Source organism: Ovis aries, chromosome 10 (genome assembly GCF_016772045.2).
Source record: "Ovis aries strain OAR_USU_Benz2616 breed Rambouillet chromosome 10, ARS-UI_Ramb_v3.0, whole genome shotgun sequence".
Taxonomy (NCBI): Eukaryota; Metazoa; Chordata; class Mammalia; order Artiodactyla; family Bovidae; genus Ovis; species Ovis aries.
In genome coordinates this window covers 48400464-48425499 of record NC_056063.1, presented here as the reverse complement: position 1 = coordinate 48425499, position 25036 = coordinate 48400464, and the positions used below count along the sequence as shown (strand labels likewise).

The 25036-nt window shown below is 39.1% G+C and overlaps 1 protein-coding gene across 1 annotated transcript; it reads right to left on the bottom strand.

Annotated features, from left to right (window-relative positions):
* Positions 1 to 202: 202 nt before the first annotated feature.
* On the bottom strand, positions 203 to 19395 carry KLF5 (KLF transcription factor 5). The gene is made up of 4 exons (XM_004012185.5): positions 18823 to 19395; positions 15659 to 16532; positions 14581 to 14640; positions 203 to 2016 (listed from the first exon to the last, which is right to left on the bottom strand). Exons 1-4 carry the CDS (start codon positions 19072 to 19074, stop codon positions 1838 to 1840), a joined length of 1365 nt encoding a protein of 454 aa, XP_004012234.2. The 5' UTR covers positions 19075 to 19395; the 3' UTR covers positions 203 to 1837.
* Between the last annotated feature and the right edge of the window lie 5641 nt (positions 19396 to 25036).

The following is a 25036-nucleotide window of genomic DNA, read 5'->3' as shown; positions in this document are numbered from 1 at the left end:
ACTGACCAGAATAGGGGAAAAGAAATCAACATTCATGAAGCATGCCTCCCATTATACTTTTGATATTGTAAAAACAAATTCCTCTCTGCCATGCGAATTACTTTTTTATTAACTGTCTGCATTAAACAGATCTTTTTAAATAGTTACGAGAGGAATTTGCTCATTGTTTTTGCTATGGTAGGGGAAGAAGGCACAACGTGAATCTTTTAGGCACTTTTTATTTTCAAAAAAAAATTGTCGTTTATATATATAAACATTTCATTCTCTCAAAAAATTCTACAACTATACAGCTGTTTGCTCCATTATTTGCATAGGAAATGACCACAATACAAAAATAAGAGGGAAAAAGAAGCAAAACAGCAACCAATTTATGCTTTTCCTGTAAGTATGTTTCCACGTATAAACATTTTGAAGCCTCTTACAAAATATTTACACCATTTGTCATCTATGTACACGTTTTTAAGAGAAACTTTTCTAACAAACAAAACTATAATTTATCAAGTTATGAAAATTTTCTAAAAAAATTTACTATATTACCACAAAATAAATAAAGATAAACAATATTTTAAAAACAAAATTAAATTTTCATCTCAATTAAGACCCCTTTTGGCATTTTGCTTATTTATTCTGCCCTTTGGTTAACAGCATCAGTGTCACATTACTATTTTATATTGCATATATGTAGCACTTACTTAAGTTTTCAACATGTCATTTATAATTAAAGGCAGACACTGAGTCAGTGTTAACAATAGATTAACTAAACTGCACTGTAATTTAGGTAAAATTACTGTGTCTCACTGTATATTACATGCAAAGTCCACATAAATTGGCATTTAACCAATTGTACTGCACAAGCAAACATCTCAGTATATGAAAACTGAATCATAAATTCAACGTTTCCGTATATGAAACTGCATCATAAATTCAACATTCCCAAGTGAAAACTACGTATGTCTTTCTTTTCAAAAATGATACTGTTTAGCTTATTGTAAGATGTTTTGACTTTTGAATATTCCATCTTTAAGCTCTTGAGTTCACAATTCATATAAAATGTAGCTTGTATTTAAAATAAACAATCCGATTTTAATCAGTGCATGAAATCTGCTTTTGAAGTTTGAGTGATTTATTTCTACCTACCACAGAAATGAATTTGGTAAGGTTTTAAGAGGTATCTTACCACAAGTTCTAACTGTAAATGTATTCATGGTTATTTTCAAAAGAATTATTTATGATTTTTTTCCCCAAAAGAATCTTAGAAAACGTGTAATAAACTATAAAGCTGATTTGCATATTTACAAAATTTTGAATAGCAAATATAGGCAACTCATATAAAAAAAACAAAACAAAACAACACATTTGTTCAATGGCTATTTGTGAATTGCCAGGTATGCTGCGTACCTCTAGAGAATTATCTTGTATTGAAAAAAAAACTCCTCTGATGTCAAGCAAAATCTTGACACACAATCCAGCTGTCTTCTTGTGCCCAACGGACTTGTTTGCTAAACACTGTCACATTAAATGGTGGTGCTTTGGGAAGAACACTGCAAATACACCCTGCACGCCCAGCCCGCGCTGAGATGGGGCTACCTGTCTGAGATGACGGCATCTGCCTGGATCAACCCAGCATACAGCAAGCATTCCAGATTCGGACAAGGACCAAACACTTTGGTATTAACACAATGTATTCCCTGTTTTCTCAAATATACAAAATATACATTTCCAGTTTTGTGTTTTCGTTTTCTTTTATATATATAGAATTAACTGTGTAGCTTAAAATTTTGCCAAGTGAGCAGTGTGGGGCAGGCGGCGGAGGATGCACGGCCGTGGCGCTGGCAGCTCAGTTCTGGTGTCTCTTCATGTGCAGCGCCAGGTGGTCGGAGCGCGAGAAGCTGCGGTTGCACACGCCGCACTGGAAAGGCTTGGCCCCGGTGTGTTTGCGGTAGTGGCGGGTCAGCTCGTCTGAGCGCGCAAACCTCCAGTCGCAGCCTTCCCAGGTGCATTTGTACGGCTTCTCACCTGCGCAACAGACCAAGAAGGGAAGGTGAGCGGGCAGTTGGCAACCCTGGACAAGGCAGGTAGTGTTGTCTGCCAAGGGGTTTCTTTCAAACTCAGGCTCTACGGAGGAAGGTGTGTGGATTCCTGACGAACTAGAAACTGCTCAGGGCATCTAATGCAGAGAGTCAGTTTTGCAGAATAGTCCTTAAAGTACTCTGTGTACTTTTGAAGAACGGAAAATGGAAATTTTACAGGGTGGGGGCAGAGGAGGATGATAAATTAGGAGTTTGGGTTTAACCCATACACGAAACTATATATAAAAAAGGTAACGAACAAGGAAAGCACAAGGAACTGTACTCAATATTCTGCAATAACCTATAAGGGACAAGAAGCTGAAAAATAGATACACGTATAAGTGAATCACTTTGCTGTACACCTAAAACATTTGCTAAAACGAAATACTGCAAATCAACTGTACTTCAGTTTTTAAATTGTCTAAAAATTCTCTTTAAACAATTTTTAAAAATACATGTGCAGGATGAATCAGTGCTCATATTTTTATGAGCACTGAACTGTTCCTGCACATGTAAATCCATGAGATGACTAGATGAGCTTGAGCGGCTTTATTACTACTGTGCCAATATAATTTCTATACCAACCAACCCCAACTGAATTAGTGCAGGACTGATGGCTCTAAGGTGGCCCAGGGAGGAAGAAATTCAGGAGCTACAAGAAGGAGCTGCTCACATCACCAACTTAATGGACCACAACTGAGCCTTTACTGCAACAAAGTGGTCCTAAAAGTTTCTTCACTTAGCCACTGTGAAATGCCAGCACATAAGCCAGTTCACTTAACACATGGCTTTCCAAAATGGACTAGCTCTTTGAAATTCCCTCCAGTGCGCATATATTCACATCTTCCCATTTTTCAGACTGAAGCAAAACAACTAGATAAAGATTAAAGCTGAATGGTGTTAAAGCTTTAAGCATTTTAACAATTTCTCAAGCAGATCAGGAAGTCTGGTACCAATCAATAACTTAACTGTGGTGTCACGCACATTTAATTTCCCTTTGCAATGCACTGCATCAGAAAGACTATCAGAATTCATTCCATCAATGACTTGTCAAATGCATATTATATGCCAGGGACTATCCTGAATGCTTAGGATAAAACAAAAATGCCTGAACTCATGGAACTTACATATATATAATTTATAAAAGCCTCTAATTCAATCTTCCTCTCTCTTCCCTTAAATAGTGAATTGACATCTGAGCCACCGCCCTACCCCCCTCTATCTGAGCCACTTCCCCACACCTCTGCAATCTGTATTCTTCTTAATGTTGTTTGTTCTTAAGGTTTGCTAGTTGCTGGTAACCTTTCAAAACTACTCAATATCGGCAGCCCAAAAGGATTCTGCCCACAATGACATGCAAAGAAACTCCCAGGTTTGCCAAAGGCCTTTGCTGTTCCTCACCACAGACCAGCTTCTGACTTCATGTAATTGCCCCACATCATTGCATATTTTTGATATACGAATAAAATTAATGTCACCTTTAAAAAAAATATGACTTATGATCCCTTCTCCAGGGAATCTTCCCAACCCAGATCTGCTGTACTGCAAGAAGGTTCTTTACCATCTGAGCCACCAGGAAAACCCTTACTATTTATAAGGCAGCCTTAATTCCCAGTTTTAGAATCAATTAATCCTATTTAAGATAGTGTATTCCTCTAAATAAACCCCCAGATCAAAGAATCTCTCACTAAGCAATCACTAGTAGCTCTTTTATTGATGCTTAACTTGGTTATAATTTTCTATGAATTTAAGATGAGAATTTGTAAGGTAAACTTGCATCTTAAAGTACTGCTGGCTTACTGACGAGTTTTTTTTAATTGAAGGATAATTGCTTTACAGAATTTTGCTGTTTTCTGTCAAACCTCAACATGAATCAGCCATAGGTATACATATTTCCCCTCCCTTTTGAACCTCCCTCCCAACTCCCTACCCATCCCACCCCTCCAGGCTGACACCGGAGCCCCTGTTTCAGTTTCCTGAGCCATACAGCAAATACCCATTGGCTATCTATTTTACATATGGTAGTGTAAGTTTCCATGTTACTCTTTCCATACATCTCACCCTCTCCTCCCCTCTCCCCATGTCCATAAGTTTATTCTCTATGTTTCTCCATTGCTGTCCTGTAAATACATTCTTTAGGCCCATTTTTCTTGATTCCCTATCTATGCGTTAGAATACGGTATTTATCTTTCTCTTCCTGATTCCACTCTGTATAACCGCTGAGTTTTATTTGAATAGCATTTGAAAACTCTGAACAGCCAAACTTCTAAATTCTTTAAAATGTTTTCTGCTGCTGGAGAAAACCCAGCATTGCTTTGAACACTGGTTACTTAGTACCACAGTGAAATTCAACTACCTTTCTCTGCCTGATTTAACAGGATCATATTCAGGAAGTTCTAAGATTATTCAGCTGAGGCCAAATTTTAAAAGACATTGTCCACATCAACCGAGATTTCCACAGCTTGTGGTTAATGTATTTTTGCTGTCCTGATAACCACTGTGACTCCATAAGGCTCACATGACTCCACAACAAAACCCCTTATGGACAAAGAAGGCCCAGAGCAGCCCTCTGAATTTTGTACCAATTATTTCCCAGGGGGTTTCTCTTTCAACTCCTGGAGTGAGTATCCCTGAGCCACCCTTCCCTTCTCCCTCTCCTCTGGCTCCAAACCAACACACAAGTACTTTTTATGTTTTTGATTCCCTTTTTGATTCCTATTGCTCCATTTTTAAAATGCACACCTCAACTTCCTGAAGTATTTCTCTTCCCCCTCTTAAGAGTAAATTCAAAGAATTTAAGCTAATACACTTAAACCTTTTAAGTAACCAGAAATAAACCACTTTTCTTTTGCTTATATTCAGTATGTTTAATACACAGAAATGTCTTAATGCCAGTAGTAAATGTAGCTATCACTCGTCAATGTAAATCAAACAGAAAAAGTTTTTTTGCACACCAAGTGTTTGTTCTTGTTCCCTGTGAAAAATAAATCACCAAAACAAACAGGTTGGCTAAATACTTCACTGTCATTTAACGTGAAGAGAAAGTTATTTCTGATGTCTGAGGCAAGGGGAAAAAAAAGTGCCTGATTTAAAAAGGAGTCATTCTAGTCTTTTGAATTGAATAATTAAATGGCAGGAGAACTGAATTTTCAAAAGTTTATTTAAGAAACAAGGGACACTAGACTCTTTTTGTTCACTATTTTTATTGGCTAGGAAGCAATAAACGGCATCAGTATTTTTAAAAGTTTACTTTACTGATTGGTTGAAAAACGGTAGCCATGAAAGTTCCTAAAACAGTTGGGGTTTTGCTCTCAATTTATACGTATCTATAGAGCATTCAGCCAAGAATACTACCAGTTTCTGGATGTTAGTCATGGGGCCGGAGCTTTACCACAGGACGGACGGACAACTGTTCCCCACTTGGGGCAGTTTGTACGGGATTTGTTCAAGTGTCAACACTGCTCAAGTAAAACATTGTAGAGGAAGCTGGTACCCAATTTCTGGCCAAATAAATAGCAGATTCAGGTCTTTCTTCCTCAGCCAGAAACACTATGCATAGTCCTTCTGGGAAACCAAACTAACTTCCTTTAAGTTATTTCAACAGGATAGAGCTTTCAAAAGTTTAATTGGATTTTTACAGAATCTCCTTCCAATACCACCAATTTAAAATATTTAGTTAAGCTCTTTCAACATCAACTGTATTTTTAAGTTCTCATGCTGCTGTTAATGTGAAACTTTCCAAAGACAAGAAGAAAAAAAAAGTGACAAATATGTACAGCACGAAAAACAAGCTTCGGCTTTATCTCAAAGTGGATATTTTCTCATCGTCTTATAAAATTACCAGGACTCTTTTACTAGAAATCCTTAATCCTTTTTTTAAAAAAAGAAACAATGGTTAAATATACATATTGTCTATACTGATGAAGTCAATTAATGTTAAGCAAAACCATTACCAGGAGAAGAAGGGAGCAGGCAGAAGCAGACACTGAGCACGTACTCTGACTCAGGTGCTCGTATTTCATTTATCCTCAACAACTCCAAGAGTTAGAAGCAGAACAATGAGGTCGTGTTGAGAAGCCTGGCCTGCCACTTTTCCTCAATGTCCCAGTTATACCCTCCATTGGCAAACACTGATACAGGCTCTATATGAATGATGTAAGGAATACACAGATATTGTTCACATTTAAAGATTCTAAAGCCATGTGTCCAGGTCAGTTAACAACTAGCCTAATGGACTCAAAGCAGGCCTTAAATCTCAGACTGTCTGAAGCATAGGACACATCCTGGCTAAGCCAGCCCCCAAGGACACCTTTCAGGACGTGTGGACTTCTGACGGTTGTCCTGTTATGGGACTGATAATCCCAGAATACCACCTAATGATGGCTCTCCTTTAACCCTAGGCTAAAGGAACCCTAGGCAAAAGGAGAAGGGGACAACAGAGGATGAGATGGTTGGATGGCATCACCGACTCAATGGACATGAGTTTGAGTAGGCTCTGGGAGTTGGTGATGGACAGGGAAGTCTGGCATGGTGCAGTCCATGGGGTGGCAAAGAGTCGGACATGATTGAGCAACTGAACTGAATTGAAAGGAACGTCAATGAGTTAGCAGAACATGTTTGCTAAGAATCTGAAAAGTCTTTAGTGATGAACTTAAAAATCAGCTATTTTTTTTTTCTGTTGAATAGACTAAAAAATGACTTATGAATCTACCACACTAGAATGGGAAGTTTCTCTGCTTGGCTGAACATGTTCAATTGATTCACACTAAGGCCTTCTCCTAGAATGTTCTGCATAGATTCTTCTAACAAAAGAAAAGTATCATAGATGGAAATTTTATCTTATTTTAGGTAACCTTTTTGTTACAGCAAATTTGTATATCTGGTTTCCTTCCTGATGCTAAAACTAAATCCAATCAACTATATTTGATAGAGGTCAAAAATCAGAATTAAAGTCAATGTTTAGTAAACGAGAGTAATATGTACTAACAATCACAACCTGTACCAGGTGACTTGCAAAATGCAACGAATAAGGCTTGGTCTCTGGCCTCAAATAGTTTAACATCCATATTCTATTCTGACTGTTAAAATGAAATAAATTATTTCAATAGTCAATAGTGTGTTAGTCACTCAGTAGTGTCTGACTCTTTTGTGACCTCATGGCTCCTCTGTTCATGGAATTCTCCAGGCAAGAATACTGGAATGGATTCCCCTTCCCTTCTCCAAGGGATGTTCCCAACACAGGGATGGAACCTGGGTCTTCTGCATTGCAGGCAGATTATTTACCACCTGAGCCACCAGGGAATCCCCCCTTACGCTTAATTCTTAGAATTTGAGTCCTTGATGCACAAAATGAATTCTTATTTCAGGTGGAAAATATTTTCATGCAATTCAATAATCATCAGATCTTTTCCCACCACTAGAGATTTAAGGAATTTAGATTCTAAAACAGTATGCTGCTGCTAAGTCGCTTCAGTCCTGTCTGACTCTGCACGACCCTATATAGACGGCAGCCCACCAGGCTCCCCCGTCCCTGGGATTCTCCAGGCAAGAACACTGGAGTGGGTTGCCACTGCCTTCTCCAATGCATGAAAGTGAAAAGTGAAAGTGAAGTCGCTCAGTCGTGTCCGACTCTTTGTGTCCCCATAGATTGCAGCCTACCAGGCTCCTCTGTCCATGGGATTTTCCAGGCAAAAGTACTGGAGTGAGTTGCCATTGCCTTCTCCGTCTAAAACAGTATATATTCTAATGAAAGGTTTTAAAAAAAGAGAGGCATTAATACCAAGATTAAAGAAACGCATAGGAAAATATTAGATATCTTTAAAAGCACATAAAGTAAGGTGACTTTGGCTCATTAGTTCATATTTTTATATATCTATATCAGTAATTTTCTATTAAAATTTTTTACTAAAGGTCACTGCAGTATCTCTCCTATACTTGGCAACAAAAGGGCAGGCATTTCATTTCAAAGATTTTTATTGCTAGTATTTGCAAAGGTACCTAATGTACATCCTGGGCTTCCCTGGTGGCTGAGATGGTAAAGAACCTGCCTGCAATGCGGGAGATCTGGATTCGATCCCTGGGTTGGGAAGATCCCCAGGAGAAAGGAATGGCAACCCACTCCAGTATTCTGGCCTGGAGAATTTCATGGACAGAGGAGCCTGGCAGGCTAGAGCCATGGGGTCGCAAAGAGCCGGACATGACTGAGTGACTTTCACTTCACTTCACCTGATGTTTACTTGATAGAGTATCCCTGTCAATAATGTGCTCAGTTTAAGGAAACGAATTAAAAGGCTATATTAAAAAATTCCCTTCTTTCTTCTTTTGTGCTTATCTTTAAAACGTGACTCACCGGATTCCTTCCAAAAAACCTATGAAGTATCCAAGAGAAATCATTACACTTCTCTGTATCCCCATCATCACTTAAATTTGATCTAAATGATTGATCTGTACTGGCACAGATACTGCTGAATGAAGGCTTCAAACAACTGTATTCTGCCTCCTTAACTAGCCACAAAAGTTCTCAAACACAGAGACTGTCTTCTATTGCCATACCTCCTTATGCACCTTTGGTTAATCACAGTGTGTCCTGAGGCTGACCAGCTTGGGAATTTTCACTCATGAAAAGGCGTGAAGGTAAAAGAGACGGGAAGGCATCTAGTGTAAGGCTACCATACTGTGTTGTTTTTTTTTTTAACCACGGCCTCACCTGTGGCAGGGTTTTGCCTGGTTCCTTCTGCCAAGGATCACTGAGTGTTATCTGACTAAACGTGCATTTAGGTGAGAATCGTACTTTTAAACTCTTCAGAAGGACATGTTCCGAATCAGTTTATTATCCATCCTACAGTTGTACAAGGGTAAATCAACTCTATGTAAACAAGTTTTCTTTTCCAGGACTGGACTGGATTTGAGGAAAACCAAGGAACTGTGGAGCCCCTCGTGCTGGTCAAAGACAGACACAGAGCAGGGGGAGCATGCCACCCCCAAGGTGGCAGTCTCTACCCCAGCAGGACCAATCTCTAGGCACCTAAGCACCTCCGCTACTTCTAACAGTCAGTCTCCTGTTGTGTCTGACCTTTACGACCCTGGACTGGAGCCCACCAGGCTCCTCTGTCCAGGGAATTCTCCAGGCAAGAACACTGGAGCAGGTAGCCACTCCTTTCTCCAGGGGATCTTCTCAATCCAGGGATCCAACCAGAGTCTCCCGCATTGCAGGCAGATTCTTTACCATCTGAGCCCCAAGGGTTCTGGACAAAAACATCCTCTATCATTGATAGCGTTAATGAAATACCAGTTCCTGAGTCTCCTGACAAAAATATGACATTCAGATTCACTTTCTTGTAATAAGAACCCAAAGTAAAATTTTGAAACAGTAAAGTCTTGGTGAAATATTTTACCTTTTTTAGCCAAAACAGAAAAATTCTATATTTTCATTTTTCTAGTACTGAATGAGTCCTAATTATCCTTTCCTTAAATTTGCACTTAACGTGGTTATCTTGACCTGGAGATTCTTCCCAGCTCTAAACACTGTGCATTTATAAAGTAGTCACAGGTATATTCTTCTGCCTGAATGTTTTTTAGAAAGTTACCTATGGGGCACTTCTAAAACAGCAACTCACCTTAATCCGAGTTGTAAGAGATTCTTGGATATAAATAATACAGGCTGACAGAAGAGGAATGCTGCTACAGAGATACTTGCTAAACTAGGACATTACTTTGTTTCTAATCTTTCACCTGAAAAGATGTGGGTCATCAAGTAAACAACTACCACATTCTATAAAACTAACAATATCTGCCAAAGTAAAAACCTTTGGTGATTAAAATATTTTACTTTTAAAAACATTACTGCCCTCACTATCTTCACAGCTAATTGTTTCTATCTCGACTTCAGCAATTCTATTTAGTCCATTTATCTTTTCCCCCTAATCTATAAAAACAACAAGGAAGAAGAGATTCTCTTTGGATTCTCGAAAAATCAGTCAAAAACGTTTGCTTAATCAAATTATACTTCTAAAAGTTCCATATACTTTATCATCTCAAAACAATATTTAATCAATTTCCTATGTAAATGTAAATGTTTTTCAGATGAAAGAGCAAGTCCCAGAAGCAAAGTTAAACCTTTCCCGTGAGTCATTAAAAAGAAATTGTTTCTAAGCTTCTATGCTCATAAATACCTTTTCAGGCATCTAAATGAGTGACTCTTATGGCTACTTTTTCTTTTTTTTATGTTAACTTGAACTTGTCAATATAGAAAAATAAATTTCAAAGCTGCAAACAAAAATAATTTAAGAATGTCTAACCGGTAACACGTAACAGGCTAAATGGGATACTTTTTCCTGCAGTTTTCAAATATAAACTCAGAAAAATCAGTTGAGTACTAATTTCATCCTGCAAAATTTTTTCACCTCTACCAACATTGATCTCTAGATCCAAGCTGCATGATCTCCACTAAGGCTATATACATATATATGGAGACATATGTATGCACACACATATATAAAATCTTATTCTGATTTTAACTCTAAATCATTTTTAAGGAAATGAATTCCTTTCTCTATTTTTTAAAATGTTTTACCGCTTCCCACAGTTTCACAAAAAAGGAATAATTCATGTTCAGAACATTTTGAATGTTTTCTATTTGTGGGGAAGTGCTGCAAATGAAAATACCTTTATTATCAACATGGCCAGTATTTTAAAACAAAAATCTATACCTAAGACATTCAATGGATAGTAAGTGTAGAGCAAAGAACTAAATAGGGATTTATACCTAGGTATTTTTTAGTACACAAACTGAAACTAAAATCAATTGAGCAATAAATCTCTAGCAGAGATTATGTGTTTTGAAGTACACATAGTACCATCTTAATATAAATGTCATTAGAAAAGTGTTTTACACGGGAAGTGAGGCAGCAGGTGGGAATTTAGCCCCTTTACAAGTCGTCTTGGGCTAGAAATCTTTCCAAGGCTTACTGCGAAATTCTTTCTTAAACAAGGAATCCCGAATACAGCTGTGAGATTCTAACAGGACAGTGCTTCACCCACAGTCCACTTCCTGTTATGTTATTTGTATGTTTCCATTTTCTTTTTGGGGGGTGTTTCCAATTGCCCTCTTGTCATTCAGTGGCAGTCATTCTGGGATCATGTAGTCCACATGTAGCAACCTGGGCACAGAGTCTGGATCTAAGGGCTACTGACACTGACGCCCAGTGTGTGTGTGTGCTGCTCAGACTATGAACAACTGCTCACTTTCTGCCCTGCTCCAGATAGCTGCCAAATGACCATAAAACCTTACCATACCCTCTTTCCCCAAATGCTTTACCATATACTCCAGGGCTAAGTGCACAGCCACACATGTGACTAAAACTACTCAGATTTCAAACATCGGTATTCAGAGTGCACTGTTCGCTTTTTCAGAACTCTTTCTTTAGAAAGTAAGTACTTTTTACTAAAGTGTAACCACAATTTTCAAAGAAATTTCCACACTCAATGTAAAAGCAGCATTTCAACTCATGGGACTCTCAGGCATACCAAGAAACTAGCATCGGGTGATAAATGTTTTCAATTTCTTGCCAATGTGCTTTTTAAAATGCTGTTAAAAGGACAAATATTTTTATTTGGAAATATACACCTCGTGACACTGTTGCCTAAGTAGCCATACTTATTTCTAATCAGAGGCGCGACATATATATATATATGCTAGAAGTATCACAAACGCTTCCACACAGGTAATAAGGATATCCCTATAGGCCAATAAGTACAATTTTTCCTCTAGAACAGAGGCAACATCAACTTCAGGTATTTTGTCTAACCATAGAGTTCTGCATTACTTTTGTATATTCTTTCTGAATAAAGAAATCAAAATGTATAAACTCAGAAAAACTTGAATGCTATGAGACTTCTAACAGCCATTTTCTACTCTTTCATCTCGAATTTTTAAAAAAACGTCTTGTTTGGGAAAGACTATGTCCTTATGTTCGGTTTATAAGTCAGGAAGCATTTTCGATCTAAAAATCCAGAATAAGCAATTAAACAGAACTCAGGCGTAGGTTGTTTTAATTGCTTAAAACATTTTAAAAATATAAGGTAACTTGACATTTTAAAGCAATTACAATTATTTTCTAAAGAAGTCCTAGGGTCCTGCACATTCTGCCTAAAGTGGCAATCGTTAAAAAGTTTTTATATCAAAAATACAATATCAACATTCCCACATAAATTTTTTTTTAAGTCCTCTAAAACAAAAAGTTAATTACACTGAGAGAAGTCATTTAGAAATACCTGGGCCTTTAAAGGAAGAAGGAAAGAAAAAAAACTTCGCTAGCTTCAGATACATTCATTAAAAAACGACAGGGTGGGGAGGATGCAATGAGAGCACACAGGTAATTTTCAAAGGCATTGTGTAGAAACTAAAAATGAGGAGAAAACAACCTCAATGCTCTATGATTACCCAAGAACGGGTTTAGCCAGATGAACAAGTCTGCCACAAACCCTCCTCGAGGCGTCTGAAAGGCTATCAAACAAAACTTTATTAAACTGGATTACGGGGTCTCACTCATCAGATGTCAATGGACACACATTTATGATCGCGTGGAAAAGTCGATACATGGGATTCAAACTAGGCCTACATCTTCTTTTTAGTTGGTTTTTATCTTTTTCAGTATAAGCATCGTTAAGACAACCCACTATTAAATTTCCCTGCCAGCAGGTCAAGTTCCAGAATCCCAGGTATAAGCATTCTGAGCACTAAACCCTGCCAGGGGTTGCAAGGCCATTTAGATATGCCCTGACTACATCCCAGCAATAAGCAGTTGATTGCATCGATATATGGAATCATGCTCCTCCTTTATTAGGAGACTTTAACCTCAGGAGAAACATTGTTTCCTCCTTCCTATCTCCCATTTCAAGGACTTTCAAAGGAGAAAGGACAAGAGCTCAAAAGTTCTGAAGTTATTTCCTCTTCTCCTTAATCATAATTCAAGTAAAAACCCATTTTCAATGTTTCTTGCTAAATATATAATATATATTCTATAAAAGGATAGTTTAGTATTTCCATAGACTGTTTTCATGGTCTTGTCATTTGTATGCTGAAAACTGCAGACTGAGTTTACATGCTAATGGGTGTTTGTTTAAGTATAAATATAACTTCTACTTTGGGATTAGGAGATAGCCTTTTGTCTCTACCTAAAAACTTCAGGTTGAAACAACCCACTGGTTTCACTGATAAATACAGGAGATGTCTTTTCTTTAAAAGCAATTTCTCAGAAAGCCCTGGAATCTACCACATTGTCGCCAACACTACTCAGATTTTAAGTAGTATTTATCACTGGGATATCAAGCAATACTTTCCAATGCGCATAAGAAATGTCTGCAGCCATGTTCCTCTTTGAGCTCTATCTCAGCACTGACCTTTGTTCAAAGGCTTTTACTTTTTAATGCAGCAGTTAGAGATAACTACTTCATTTATCAAAACTCAATTTCCATAGTAACATCTAGCCTGGGGAGATTCAAGTCCTCACACTAATCCAGCAGCCCATTCAAAGGAACTGTTGAACACTTTGGTTTCCATAGCAATGATGGAATAAAACATTTTGCTAGGTCATTGCTTTTATTAGCAAACTTATTCTCTGAACTTTAGGTTAAAGCTGCATTTACGGAGAGGAAAAAAAAACACAATCACTTTGTATAGGTTCTTTCCTTCAGGCCTATCCTTTTAAGAAAATCACTAATGGTAACCACCCATAGTTTTAAAAATACTTCGGGTATTTGGAGATTTTTACAGCTTGCCACCATCTAATTTCATCCTCAAATAAGTTCTGATATAAAGCTTTGAAAATTTTAAAATGAGTGTATAGATCTGACAAAAGTTTTTATAAAATTATAGGGGCTAAACATTTTAAACACAGATGAGATATTAGCTGGAATAAAGTCTCTCCAATGTATAATATGGACTGGGGTAGAATGTAAAATAACTTTTAAACCACGACTCTAGTTTTGCCTGATTTTAGTATTTTTCAATTTCCAGCCCACCTTTCACCAGCAGGGAAAACATGCTAAACACAGATATTTTAGGCTCAAGGTGAAATTAAGATAATTTATTAAGCAATTATGCTTTACCTGCTAAATGGAAAAGGCTTTAGTGTTTGATGTAGTTTTATAGAAGCCAACTGATTTGTTCTGGAGGGAGAAAATGAGTTACATTTTTTTCCTTCAAGATAGGAATAGCAATGCCATTAAAGTTTTAAAATCCATTAGTAAACATTGTTGTTTATGTTTGGGAGCAATTAATTCTATGTGAGGTGACAGGGCAAGGCCTTAATGAGGGAACATCAGCCTTCCTGGAACCAAACTTTTTTCACTGAACTGAATTTTGAGCCAAGCCAGTGCTGAAAAAGGTAAGCCATTAAAAAATAAAAGTTGACAGAAGAAAGAAGAGATCAAACATGTGCTGGCTTTTAAAAGGATGAATACCACTTATACTATTTACACAACTCACAGAATTAACAAGAAAATTACATACCAGTATGAGTCCTCAGGTGAGCTTTTAAATGAGAAGACTTTGTATAAACTTTTGTGCAGCCTGAAATAAAGGAGAAGAACAGCGTGTCATTCTGGAGATCCTTTTGAAATCTTTACATCTGATGATTCAGTGTTTAAAATCGGGCTTTAAAGATGAAATCTCTCATGCAAGGAGATATTTGAAGCTTCAGTTTTAAGAGATGTTTTAAAGCATACTCCCCTATTACCTGATTAAAGGTATAAAGTGATTTGCTTTATGTTTCACTTTAGCAGAAAGAGAGCAGACAATCAAGCCAAACTACAAATGGGAAATCTGTGTTTATACCAGTAGGTGCTTTATACTAGTAACACATACCTCAGTGAGTTAAAAAATTTTAATGGCTCCAGAGCTGACAATGTTAAACCATTATCCAAGATGACTGCAATTTTCTGTACTCCCACATTTCTTGTTTTTTCATTTAGTATGTCATGTCATATCACGTACCACAGTCAATAAATTATACCCTGTATTAATCATAAACTAGCTTATGCCAGCAACTTCTAGATATATTCATCACCATCATCAATTTATATTTTGGACCACATATCTCATTCAAGAAAGAGCATATGGTCACATGCTATCAGAACCAACCCTGAAATCTATTCTATAGATGGTCTTGTCTTGCACCAACCCACTCTTCATTGCCACCCATTCTTTTCCCCTATGTTACTTAAGTAATTCCTTTCCAGGTTACTTAATTTAGAATTAAGAACTCCAATTTAGATTGCTACAGTAAACATGGTAAGTGTAGCAAGACTCTCATGTATTTAACATTAAAAAGAAAAGAGTCCAGTAACTTTTTTTTTCCCATAATATTCCAAACTTTTTTTTTTACTATTATCAAATAAGCACAAAGTAACTAAACAGTTACTTGGGTAAGGCACTGGAGACTGGGATGCCGCAAGAGCAGAGCAGGTGAATTTTCTTTTAACTGTCAACCACTAGTCTCCCATGTAAAGTTGGAATGTGAGGTGGAAAATGGCACGCACGAACACACTAAACACACACACTGATTCTTTAACCAGGTAGGATCACATACCTGGGTAATCGCAGTAGTGGATGCGCCGTTTCTCCAAATCAGGGTTACTCCTTCTATTGTATCTGACAGGCTGGATGTTTTGCGAAGTAACTGGCAGGGTGGCAGGTAAATTTGGATTATGAATTGCCAGTTTAGAAGCAATGGTAGCAGCATAGGATGGAGGTGGGGTTAAATTCTGAAGCATCTCTGCTTGTCTATCTGGACTTCCAGGCTCTGAGCTTGGTGGTGACGGGGGGAAGTAAGTGGCCTGCTGGGGAAGAAACTGACTTGGCATGGTGTATGTGCAAGGGGGCATGCTCTGGAATTGCTTCATGGCGGTCGGCGGGACGGCGGAGGTGTGAGTGTTAAGGCCTGCCATGGCGGCCGACATTGATACGTTAAGAGTGTCCATTACTGCTGTCTGGTTGGTAGAACTAGGCATATCTAGATCCGGTGTATTCAGGAGCTGGTACAGATGGCCCTGCTGGGGAGGGACAGAAAGATGAAGGTCTGGTGTAGGAAGTTCTTGTTTGATGAAAATATTGTTCACCTCTGGAGCTGCGGTCTGGTGGGAGCTGAATATGCTGGTGAACTCGGGGAGGGCCTGTGTTGGGGCCGGAGGAGGGGCTGTCGTCTCACTCTGGTGGCTGAAAATGGTAACAGGTTCTGTCTTGATGTGTGTTACACACGGTCTCTGGGATTTGTAGAGGCCAGTTCTCAGGTGAGTGATGTCAGGGAGGAAGACGTTCATGTTGATACTGTAAGGTAACCCTTCACTGTCAGTGAAGAACTGGTCTACGACTGAGGCACTGTCTCGTCTATACTTTTTATGTTCTGGAATTATAGAAACTGGAGGAAGCTGAGGTGTCAGGTACTTCTCCATTTCACATCTTGTCTAAAAAAGAAGAGATAGAAACATGTATAATCTGCCCAATTCATCATCTCGGGAAGAACAAACTGTGCTTACTAAAATTCCCAACAATCTCTATGAAAAATACCCAAGGCAAACTCCTAAGTGTTGCTTATAAACATATCAGGTTTGTCAACTGTGAAACAAATGGTTCACCAAAAACCTTATGAAACTGTGTATAACAAGTGTTTGGTAAAATCGCCCCCGGTCAACCCCAGACAAAGTGAAAGAGACAAATCAAGAAGAAAAAGGAAGCAAAGAGAAAAAAATATTCCTTTCTGATGCAATAATAAAGTATACTTTATCATCACTCATATACAAGCAGGATTCTCTGCTCCATTACAACTGAAAATACAGTATTGTAATAAGGCCAAATTATCTCTATCTTATTCATGTCATATAGGTAAATCCAGTGGTTGAAAAGGGAAAAAAAAACCTCAGTAAACCTTCACGGTTAAAGTTAATATTGCAAAATTTCTTTGCTTGGGTAGATATTGCCGAAATAGCTAATATAAAACATATTCTTTGGCTATTTAAGTGCCTTTTCCAGTTTACAGTTCAATGGAAACTTAAATACAATGTTTTGAGCAAAACATAGTATCCACTGAGAGAACAAACCAACTTCTCCACCAGTTTGATCTAAATGTTGATTTTAATCAGCAGATTCTGTAATTGGTTAATATGATAATGAAATGTTCCTATTCATATCCCTATCTAAAACAGATCTTTAATTACCTAGGGGAAAACCATTCCTTTGGTAGAGTGGTGCTAAGGGGCCGTGGGTGGAGAGGCTGCCAGTAGCCAGCACAGTCATCAGCCAAACATTTATCGTGTCCTTCTCAGTGGGCCAACGCTACATTCCCCCTCACTCTGTAAAAAGCTCAGTCATCCCTTATCCTCCTGTGTCTTCTAAGCAGCAAACTGACAAATGCCCACATGGTTTTAAAATGGTGATTTTTCTTTAGGACATAATCCAGCTTGTAACCGGTCTCCTCAGTCTTTTGCAGCTATCATCTTCCCTAGTATAACAAACTTCTAAAATTTTTAGCACTGAAAGGAAATTTCAACAGAAACACACACATAGGAAACAACACCCCCAACTAGATGCTCACAGAACTATTAACCGTGGCATTTTAAAAAGTGAATAACAGTCTTTTTTTTTTTTTTTTTTGCTACTACTTAATTTCAGCTATCAGATCCCGAATCATTTTGTGTGGATATAGATTCGGGTTTCCCGCAAAGAGACGATTTAAAAATAAAATCGCGCTGTTCTTGTGAGTCACATCTCTGATAAATGCCACTGCCCTTGCACAGCACGGTGACACTCATAGACCCCCGGAGCAGGAGCTTGCTATAGCAAATACACAGTATACCAAGGGGGTATTAAATGAGGCGTCTTGAAATAAACCGAACTAAACCCTTTCGTGCGCTTTACTCCCATGGTGGTTAGTGGTTTCTGATTTTAGCTCTTCCAGCTGTTTGCATGTGGGTATGTTTCCAATTTTTTTTTTTCCCTGGGACAGGCTAAAAGTCCCGGGAAGTTTTTTCTGGGCTATATGACTCCCTGCGTGGGCGAAAGAAACAGGCGGTTGCTCTAATTCGGCTGCCGGGCAAGTGTAAAAGCCAACTGCCAGCTTTCAACGCGGCTCCGGGAGGAAATTTACGCGCAGATGAAGAAAACAACACCTCCCGGTCCTTTTTTTCCTTTCTTTTCTAAGGAAAAATAAGCGCTCCAACACCACCTTAGCTTTTCTAACTCCCGTTTCCCAAAGGAGCCCTAAGATCGCGGTCTAAAGCAGGTTGCTCCAAGCGATATTAAACTAGCACCCCGAGGGGCCTCCCCCCAGCACTCCCCCCCACACACCCCAATTTGCGTTCCCACTGAATCCGGGACGCCGTGGATCGGGACAGCGGGTGACCTCCAAGGCCAGGGCAGCGGGAGGCGGCGGATTTAGGGGACGCATGGAATTGAGGTCCGGCGTGAGGAACGAGCTTTCATCCCCCAAATGGTAGAAAAACAAGGTGCGCGAGAGCACCAGTTCCCTCCTGAACCTTTCCCGGACAGAGCACCCAGGGCAGACTCCCCATAGATCCTCTCCTTCGGGTGCCCCCACCAGGCCAGGAGGGCAGGGCGGGGCTGCCCCCCAGCCCTGGGCCGCGGTGCGCCCCGACGCGCGCCCCAGCCTGGAGCGGCCCCTGTCGCCCGCGAGCCGCAGCGGCGGGACACGCCCGAGGCCCCGGAGGGAGGCGGAGGGAGGGGAGCGGCTCTTCCTACCTGGACCAGCTCCTCGGCGGGCAGCCGCGGGCCCGCGGCGGGCGGCGGCGCCGGCTGCGGCGGCGCGGGCTGCGCCTGCGGGTGGTGGTGCGGGTGCTTCAGCTCGTCGCCGGGGAAGAGCGCCGCGTCGCGGGCCGGGTTCGCGGCGCCCAGCACAGGCTTGAGCTGCGCGAACACGGGCTCGTCCTGCGGGGCCGGCGGCTGGGGCACGGGTCCCAGGCGGGCGCTCATGGTCAGCACCCGCGTAGCCATGGGCACTCGGGGGTGGGGGGTGGGGGGGCGGTTCCGGGCGCGGGGCGCGAGTCGAGCGCGCTTCCCACCTCGCCCACGCTGCTCGGGTCGGCGAGCTTGGCTCCGGACTGACCCCTCAGCTCACAAGCAGGCGCGGTTTTCAAAGGCGCGCAAGAAAAGCCAAACTCTTCCGCTCCGCCACGCGTAAACGCCGACGTCCACCCGGCGACCACTTTCTCCCGCCCCGCCCCACCGCGCTCCCTAGCTCCCCGGAGTCCGCTCCCGCCACTGCCTGTCTCCGCGAGCGAGCTGCTAGCGCGCGTACCTGCCCCACGACTACTGACACTTGACGCCCGCCTCTATTTTACCCAACTCCGGGGAGGCGGGGCCAGCCGGCCAGACTGGCAGCGCTCCGACAAATCTCGGGGCCCCGAAGCTGGCCGGGCCTGAGCAGCTAACCTATGAAAAGGGAGAAGCTAGCTCAGAGCCCCGCCTCCGCCAGGCGGACCGCACCCCTTTCGGGCCACGAGCTTCGCGCGCAGGGCGGCCGCGCAGTTTGTACACAACCTCTCTGACAGATTGGGCTGGCGGAGACGGGGGCGGAGGGAAAAAGAGAAGCGAGTGGAATCTGGGGAAGAGAGGGAATTCGGGTGGAGACGTGGAGGGAGATCTCTTCGGACTGTTCTCTGCCAGGATTAGCGAGAAAAAGAGTTTTGCACGCCTTAGGTGTTGTGCAAGGACCTGAAACTCGCAAGTTGAAACCTGGAAGGCAGCTAGGTGGGGGCGCTAAGGTTTTGGAGTTTTGTTTAATGAGCGTGTATTTTTAAAAATACAAAATGTACTTTTCTTTAGCGCAAAACTAGGGGCGGTGTGATAAACATTTAAAAACAGCTCTTGTCTCTGTGTATCTTTAGCAGTGAATAAATCCCTTTAGCAAAGCAAATTTGAAATGCCCTGAATAAAAGGTTTAATGGCAGGTATTTTTTTTTTTAAGTCCTTGCATAAAAGCTTGTTTTTTTCCCTTGCAGTATTTAAATGGGTAGGAGTTTTCACACACATTTCAACCTCGTACCTGGTATGGAGAAGAGGGAGATGGGACACATGAATTTTGAAGTTTTTAATATTTACACTGTTGACTCTAACCAAAGCATGCAATCTAATTTAAGCACCAACGATTAAATGAAATGTATTTAAATAGACATTACATCTTTACTTATTTTTGCTACCACTGTGTGTTCAAAAAGTGGAGTTTAATGTTTGCAAAACAGAAACGTAGCACATTTACCTTACACCGTTGCACCTACTCCTACGAAAAGACAATCAAAGAAAGTCACAAACATTAGACACGCAGCAGCTCTGAAAACTGGAAATCCAAACTTATCGGAAAGTAAGAGCGAAAATATGTCACTGTCCATTTACTGTGTTATAGGGGGAAGGTGAATTTTGCCAGCAATCACCTAAGGAAACCACTTTCCTTAATCCTTAATATTCTTGTACATGATTTTTATCTGGCTTATTGGGAAGCCATAACACTACACTGCAATAAAAATGCCTGGAATATTACTACATATGTACATATGTTGACAGCATACTATATACCATTAGACATTTTTACATCTTCATCATCACTTCACCGTAAAGCAGCTTTTACAAAAAAAAAAAAAAAAGTGTTCTTAGGAAAATGTTCTCCTCAAGGAGTGAATCTATCAAAGGATATGGATCTCTTTTCAGTGTGTAGATTTTAAAAACTAATATACACATAAAGTGTTATAGGTGTTTATGATTAGAAAACATAAAATTATGCTGTAAAATATGTTTTCTCCTTTTCATTCTGTTCTTATTAATGATTCATTTTTATAGCTGTGATCACTGTTTTCAGAGAATGGTTGATGACTACTTTCATGCTACCAAAGGATTATTTAATGTGTTTTGGCAAATTTTTTCCAAGCAAACAATCCCACACTATCTACCTTCATCTTTAAAAAGTTGCCCTGGGGGGGGGGGGGAAAAAAAACCTTGCCCTGATTTTCTCTAATACTGAATCCAATTAGGTAATTAAATAATTTAGAAACAGATTACAGAATTGTTATGGGATTTAATATAACTTTAAAAAAATTGAACCCTTAAAAGATTTTTAGTGGTTAATGCTACTAACATGATCAAATCTGTGTCATATAGATAACTCAATAGAACTTTTATATTCTTTTTAACTTTAAATCTAAATCTAACTTACATTTAATACGAGTTGGCATCTATTTATATTTTAATTTGCTTTTAAGCCAATCTAGACCTTTCCTTTTATCTCTCTCTGTTGTTGTTGTTGTTTTTTACCAGAGTGTCAGTGGCCTGTTATTTCAACCTAAGCTTTCACTGCAATAAGATCCAGTTATTTTACTGGAAATGTTTCTATATTTCACACCATTTTTTGACGTATTTTCATTTACAAAAGTGTTTCCAATGGGGGGAAAAAGCCTATTTGATAAACTTTTGATACAATGTATTTATAGTCCTTTAAATTTTTTTTCTCATTTCCAATTTTCTTAATGAATATAGATATGAACCTAGCTATGGTTGGGTTCAAAACATTTATAACAGAAAAGCTGAATACAATCTTTTTTGCTCAAACACAGTAATATTTATTTAAATTTAATCTCTGACAGAAGGATTCATGAAATAGGGATGCCACTTTTAAGTAATGGTTTCTCTGAAATACCCAGCTCTGTAAGCTCACAGAAAATAACTAGCTTAGCACTGTACAATAGTACGGAAATTGGAAAGTAATCTTTTCAGAGACATTTGCTATGCGGTTCTGAACGTATAAAAGACATGTTCAACCAAGCTTACTTGCTGTTGCTGTGAACACAAATGATCTAGCAGCAAACCTGCTTCTTCGACTTAATCAAAAGGGTTAAAACTTGATAAATATTTTTCAAATGTTTCAGGTTCTGCATTGGCGTGAAGCCAGACAGTGTGAATGGACAGATCCTCAATTACTTTGAACTTTCTAGTTCTTTGCATTCTTTCCTGCTTAGTAGTGCTGTACCATTAGGGAAGATAGGAGAAAACAAAAAACAAATGTCAGGTTTCAAAAATCAATTAGTGGCCTGGCAGCGGTGGTTAACTGAACTGTTCCAAAACAGAGAATTCAGAGGGAAAGAAAGAGAAAAAGTTGAGTAGTCAAGTTAGGTAGGAGGGTAAGCATAGAAGCAGTGTGCATGCTTAAGTCCTTAGTCACTGGGCAACACAGATTTAGTCTTAGAATAAACCCTAAGTGTCACTATCTTTACGGGAATAAATATGCCTGAATGTGTGGGGGTTGCGCAGGCAGTCAGCTGTGGGGGAGGGGGGGATTTGAAGGAGGCAGTGGGGGAAAAAATGGATAAATAGCTTCTGAATGATGAGATGAAAGAAATATGAAACTATCACTAGGGTAGTGTTCATAGGAAGACTCGGCAAAAGAAATATCTGTATTCAGTTGTTTGGCCGAAACCTCAGGGAGAACTTGAAATTAAAGGATCTTATTTTTGACAACACTTTATTCACTTCGGAAACTTGATAGAAAACTGCATTTTGGTAAAATGAGTGAAATTTCTGAGTGATACTGAGCATGACACTGATACTGAGCTTGATACAGAAAAAGCATGACAGTGAATAAAAATCTTTTTTTTTTTTTTTTTTTTTGTAAGGGAGTAAATTCTCCTCTAGGGTAGGATTATTCAATTTAAAGTGACTTTTCTTGATAATCATTGACTGTCCACCAAGTATTAAAATACGTATCAGTAGAAACAAAAACATAATTATTGTCCTATATTGAACATTTTTAATCTTTTCATTAATGGCAACTGCTTGAAACCACACATAAAAATTTAAAAAAAAAGAGTCGTTGAGAAAAGAACACAATAAACAGAAGATTCAAATGCGATTAGTCAAAATTCAAACCATTTTTACTCAAAAAACTAAGACACCTGAGAGAAGATGTCTATTCCTTTTGTGATGAAACAATATGTAATTTAAATAAGATTATATATTTCTTTCTGTGTAAATTAGAGTGGTCTTAAGAAAAACACGTTATATTCTATTTTTTTTTTACTATCTGAATCCCAGTTCTTAAGAAATTTAATTTTATATTTAAATTTTGATTTAAATGTGTTCTTCCTGAAATATTTCATAAAACTCTCAATGTGTACTTATTTCTAAATGTACTATAATTTATCCTATTTTTCAAACTCTATTAATAGAAAAAAACAACAATATTTTACCTTTTGGGGGCACTGGGATTGCTTTTTCCACCTTGTGAGTATAATAAGCAGACAAATGTAAACGCCTTGAACCAAGTTACAGGCCAGGCATACTGTAGCTTAAACTGCACAGTATTTGAATTCTGACTCTAAACATGATAGGAAAGGTCAAGAGAAAAGTCCTGAACTGAAGTAGTTACGCCAAACAATCTTTTAGAACATTAAGGAGGCCACATCACCAGCATCACAATGAGCGGGGTTTTGAGCCAATTGCAGTTCATGTGATGACAAAGCCCTAATGGTCCCAGGCTGTGAGGCACTCACAATGCATGCTCAAGTGAAAATGTGCACAGGGCATAAGGAAATACCCCTTTGGAGGTTCATTTGTAAATGAAATGTGTAAAAGGATGGTGCGAAGACCAGTGCAGACTCTTTGTTCCTTCATGTCTATCCACTGGTGATGGTTAGGTACATTAGTGTACCTTCTGAAGAGCACAGCTGGATAGTAAGTTGAAGAAGGCTAAAATGTAAACAACCTTTAAAACAATAGATAAATCCCCCTCTAGGAAATATATTATACATTGGAAAGACCTCAGTTTGCCCAACTATAGGAGAGTAGTTCAATAGTATATCCATATAGTAGCTACTGTTCTGCTACCCAAAATCATATTATTAAAGGATATTTAGTCACATGGAAAAATACTCATGTAGGGTAAAAAAAAGTTAAGAGGTTTTTATAAACACACACCCAAAGATGAAACGAAAATACAACACATGTATGCATTTTGGTAGCTCTCATTGAATGGTGAAATGATGGGTAGTTTTGCATTGCTTTATACTTTTGAATATTTTCTAGATTTTCCACACTTGCCATGTATTCCATTTGTAACTAGAATAAATGTTTTTAATAAAAACATACACAAATATTACCTCTATACCATTAAATGTTTATTGCAACTGGAGGTGAAGATTAAATGATTTTCCTTTTGAAACCACCAAATACTGCCACAACTTATCAACACCCTGTACTGGGAAAATATGTAAACTTTCTTAATCAAGCCAGTAGATTTTCAGGACTCACTGCAGAATAAAGACGCTGCAGAGAGATTACGAGATTTGAAGTTGGAAAGGGACAACCTGGAGATGTTTTAAATATAAATATAAATTAATTCACTTTGTAAGAGATCAATAAGACTTCTACAATGATTTACACAGTCATTTTCGGTATCTCATTTTACCTTCTTGCTTTGTTTTCCCTTATTAAATTAACTACGTTATTTACAGTGTTTTGACAAAACTCTTAGTTTCTCAAAGTTCATATGCATCTTTGAAGAGATATTTTTATATTTTGCTTTGGTTGGTTGGTTGTGCCTCGGGATTTGTAGCATCTTAATTCCTGGACCAGGAATTGAACCCAGGGACACCACATTGAAAGCCACGAGTCCTAAACACTGGATTGTCAGGGAATTCCCGTTTTTTGTTTTAGCTTTTTAATTTCAAAATATAAAGATGATATAGAATGAAATAGTTTCCAATGGGATGTTTTTTACTATCTAAGAGTCTTGTTTTCTCTATTGGCAAGTTATTCAAAAATAATTTCTAAACATATTTTCTGGGAACTAAAAATTAAAGTCACAGGGAACCTGGTGGTGGTCTCAGAACTTGATATTTTAAACATTTTCTATGAATAATTCAATAGAGACCTGCTTTTAGAGTTAAGGGCCCACCACCCCCTGCTCCATCCT

Coding starts and splice junctions, on each gene's coding strand:
- KLF5 (XM_004012185.5), bottom strand. CDS start 19,074: ATGGCTACGCGGGTGCTGACCATGAGCGCCCGCCTGGGACCCGTGCCC. Junction 14,641..15,658: donor CCACTACTGCGATTACCCAG/GTATGTGATCCT, acceptor CCTTTATTTCAG/GCTGCACAAAAGTTTATACA. Junction 2,017..14,580: donor TCACCTGAGGACTCATACTG/GTATGTAATTTT, acceptor TCTGTTGCGCAG/GTGAGAAGCCGTACAAATGC.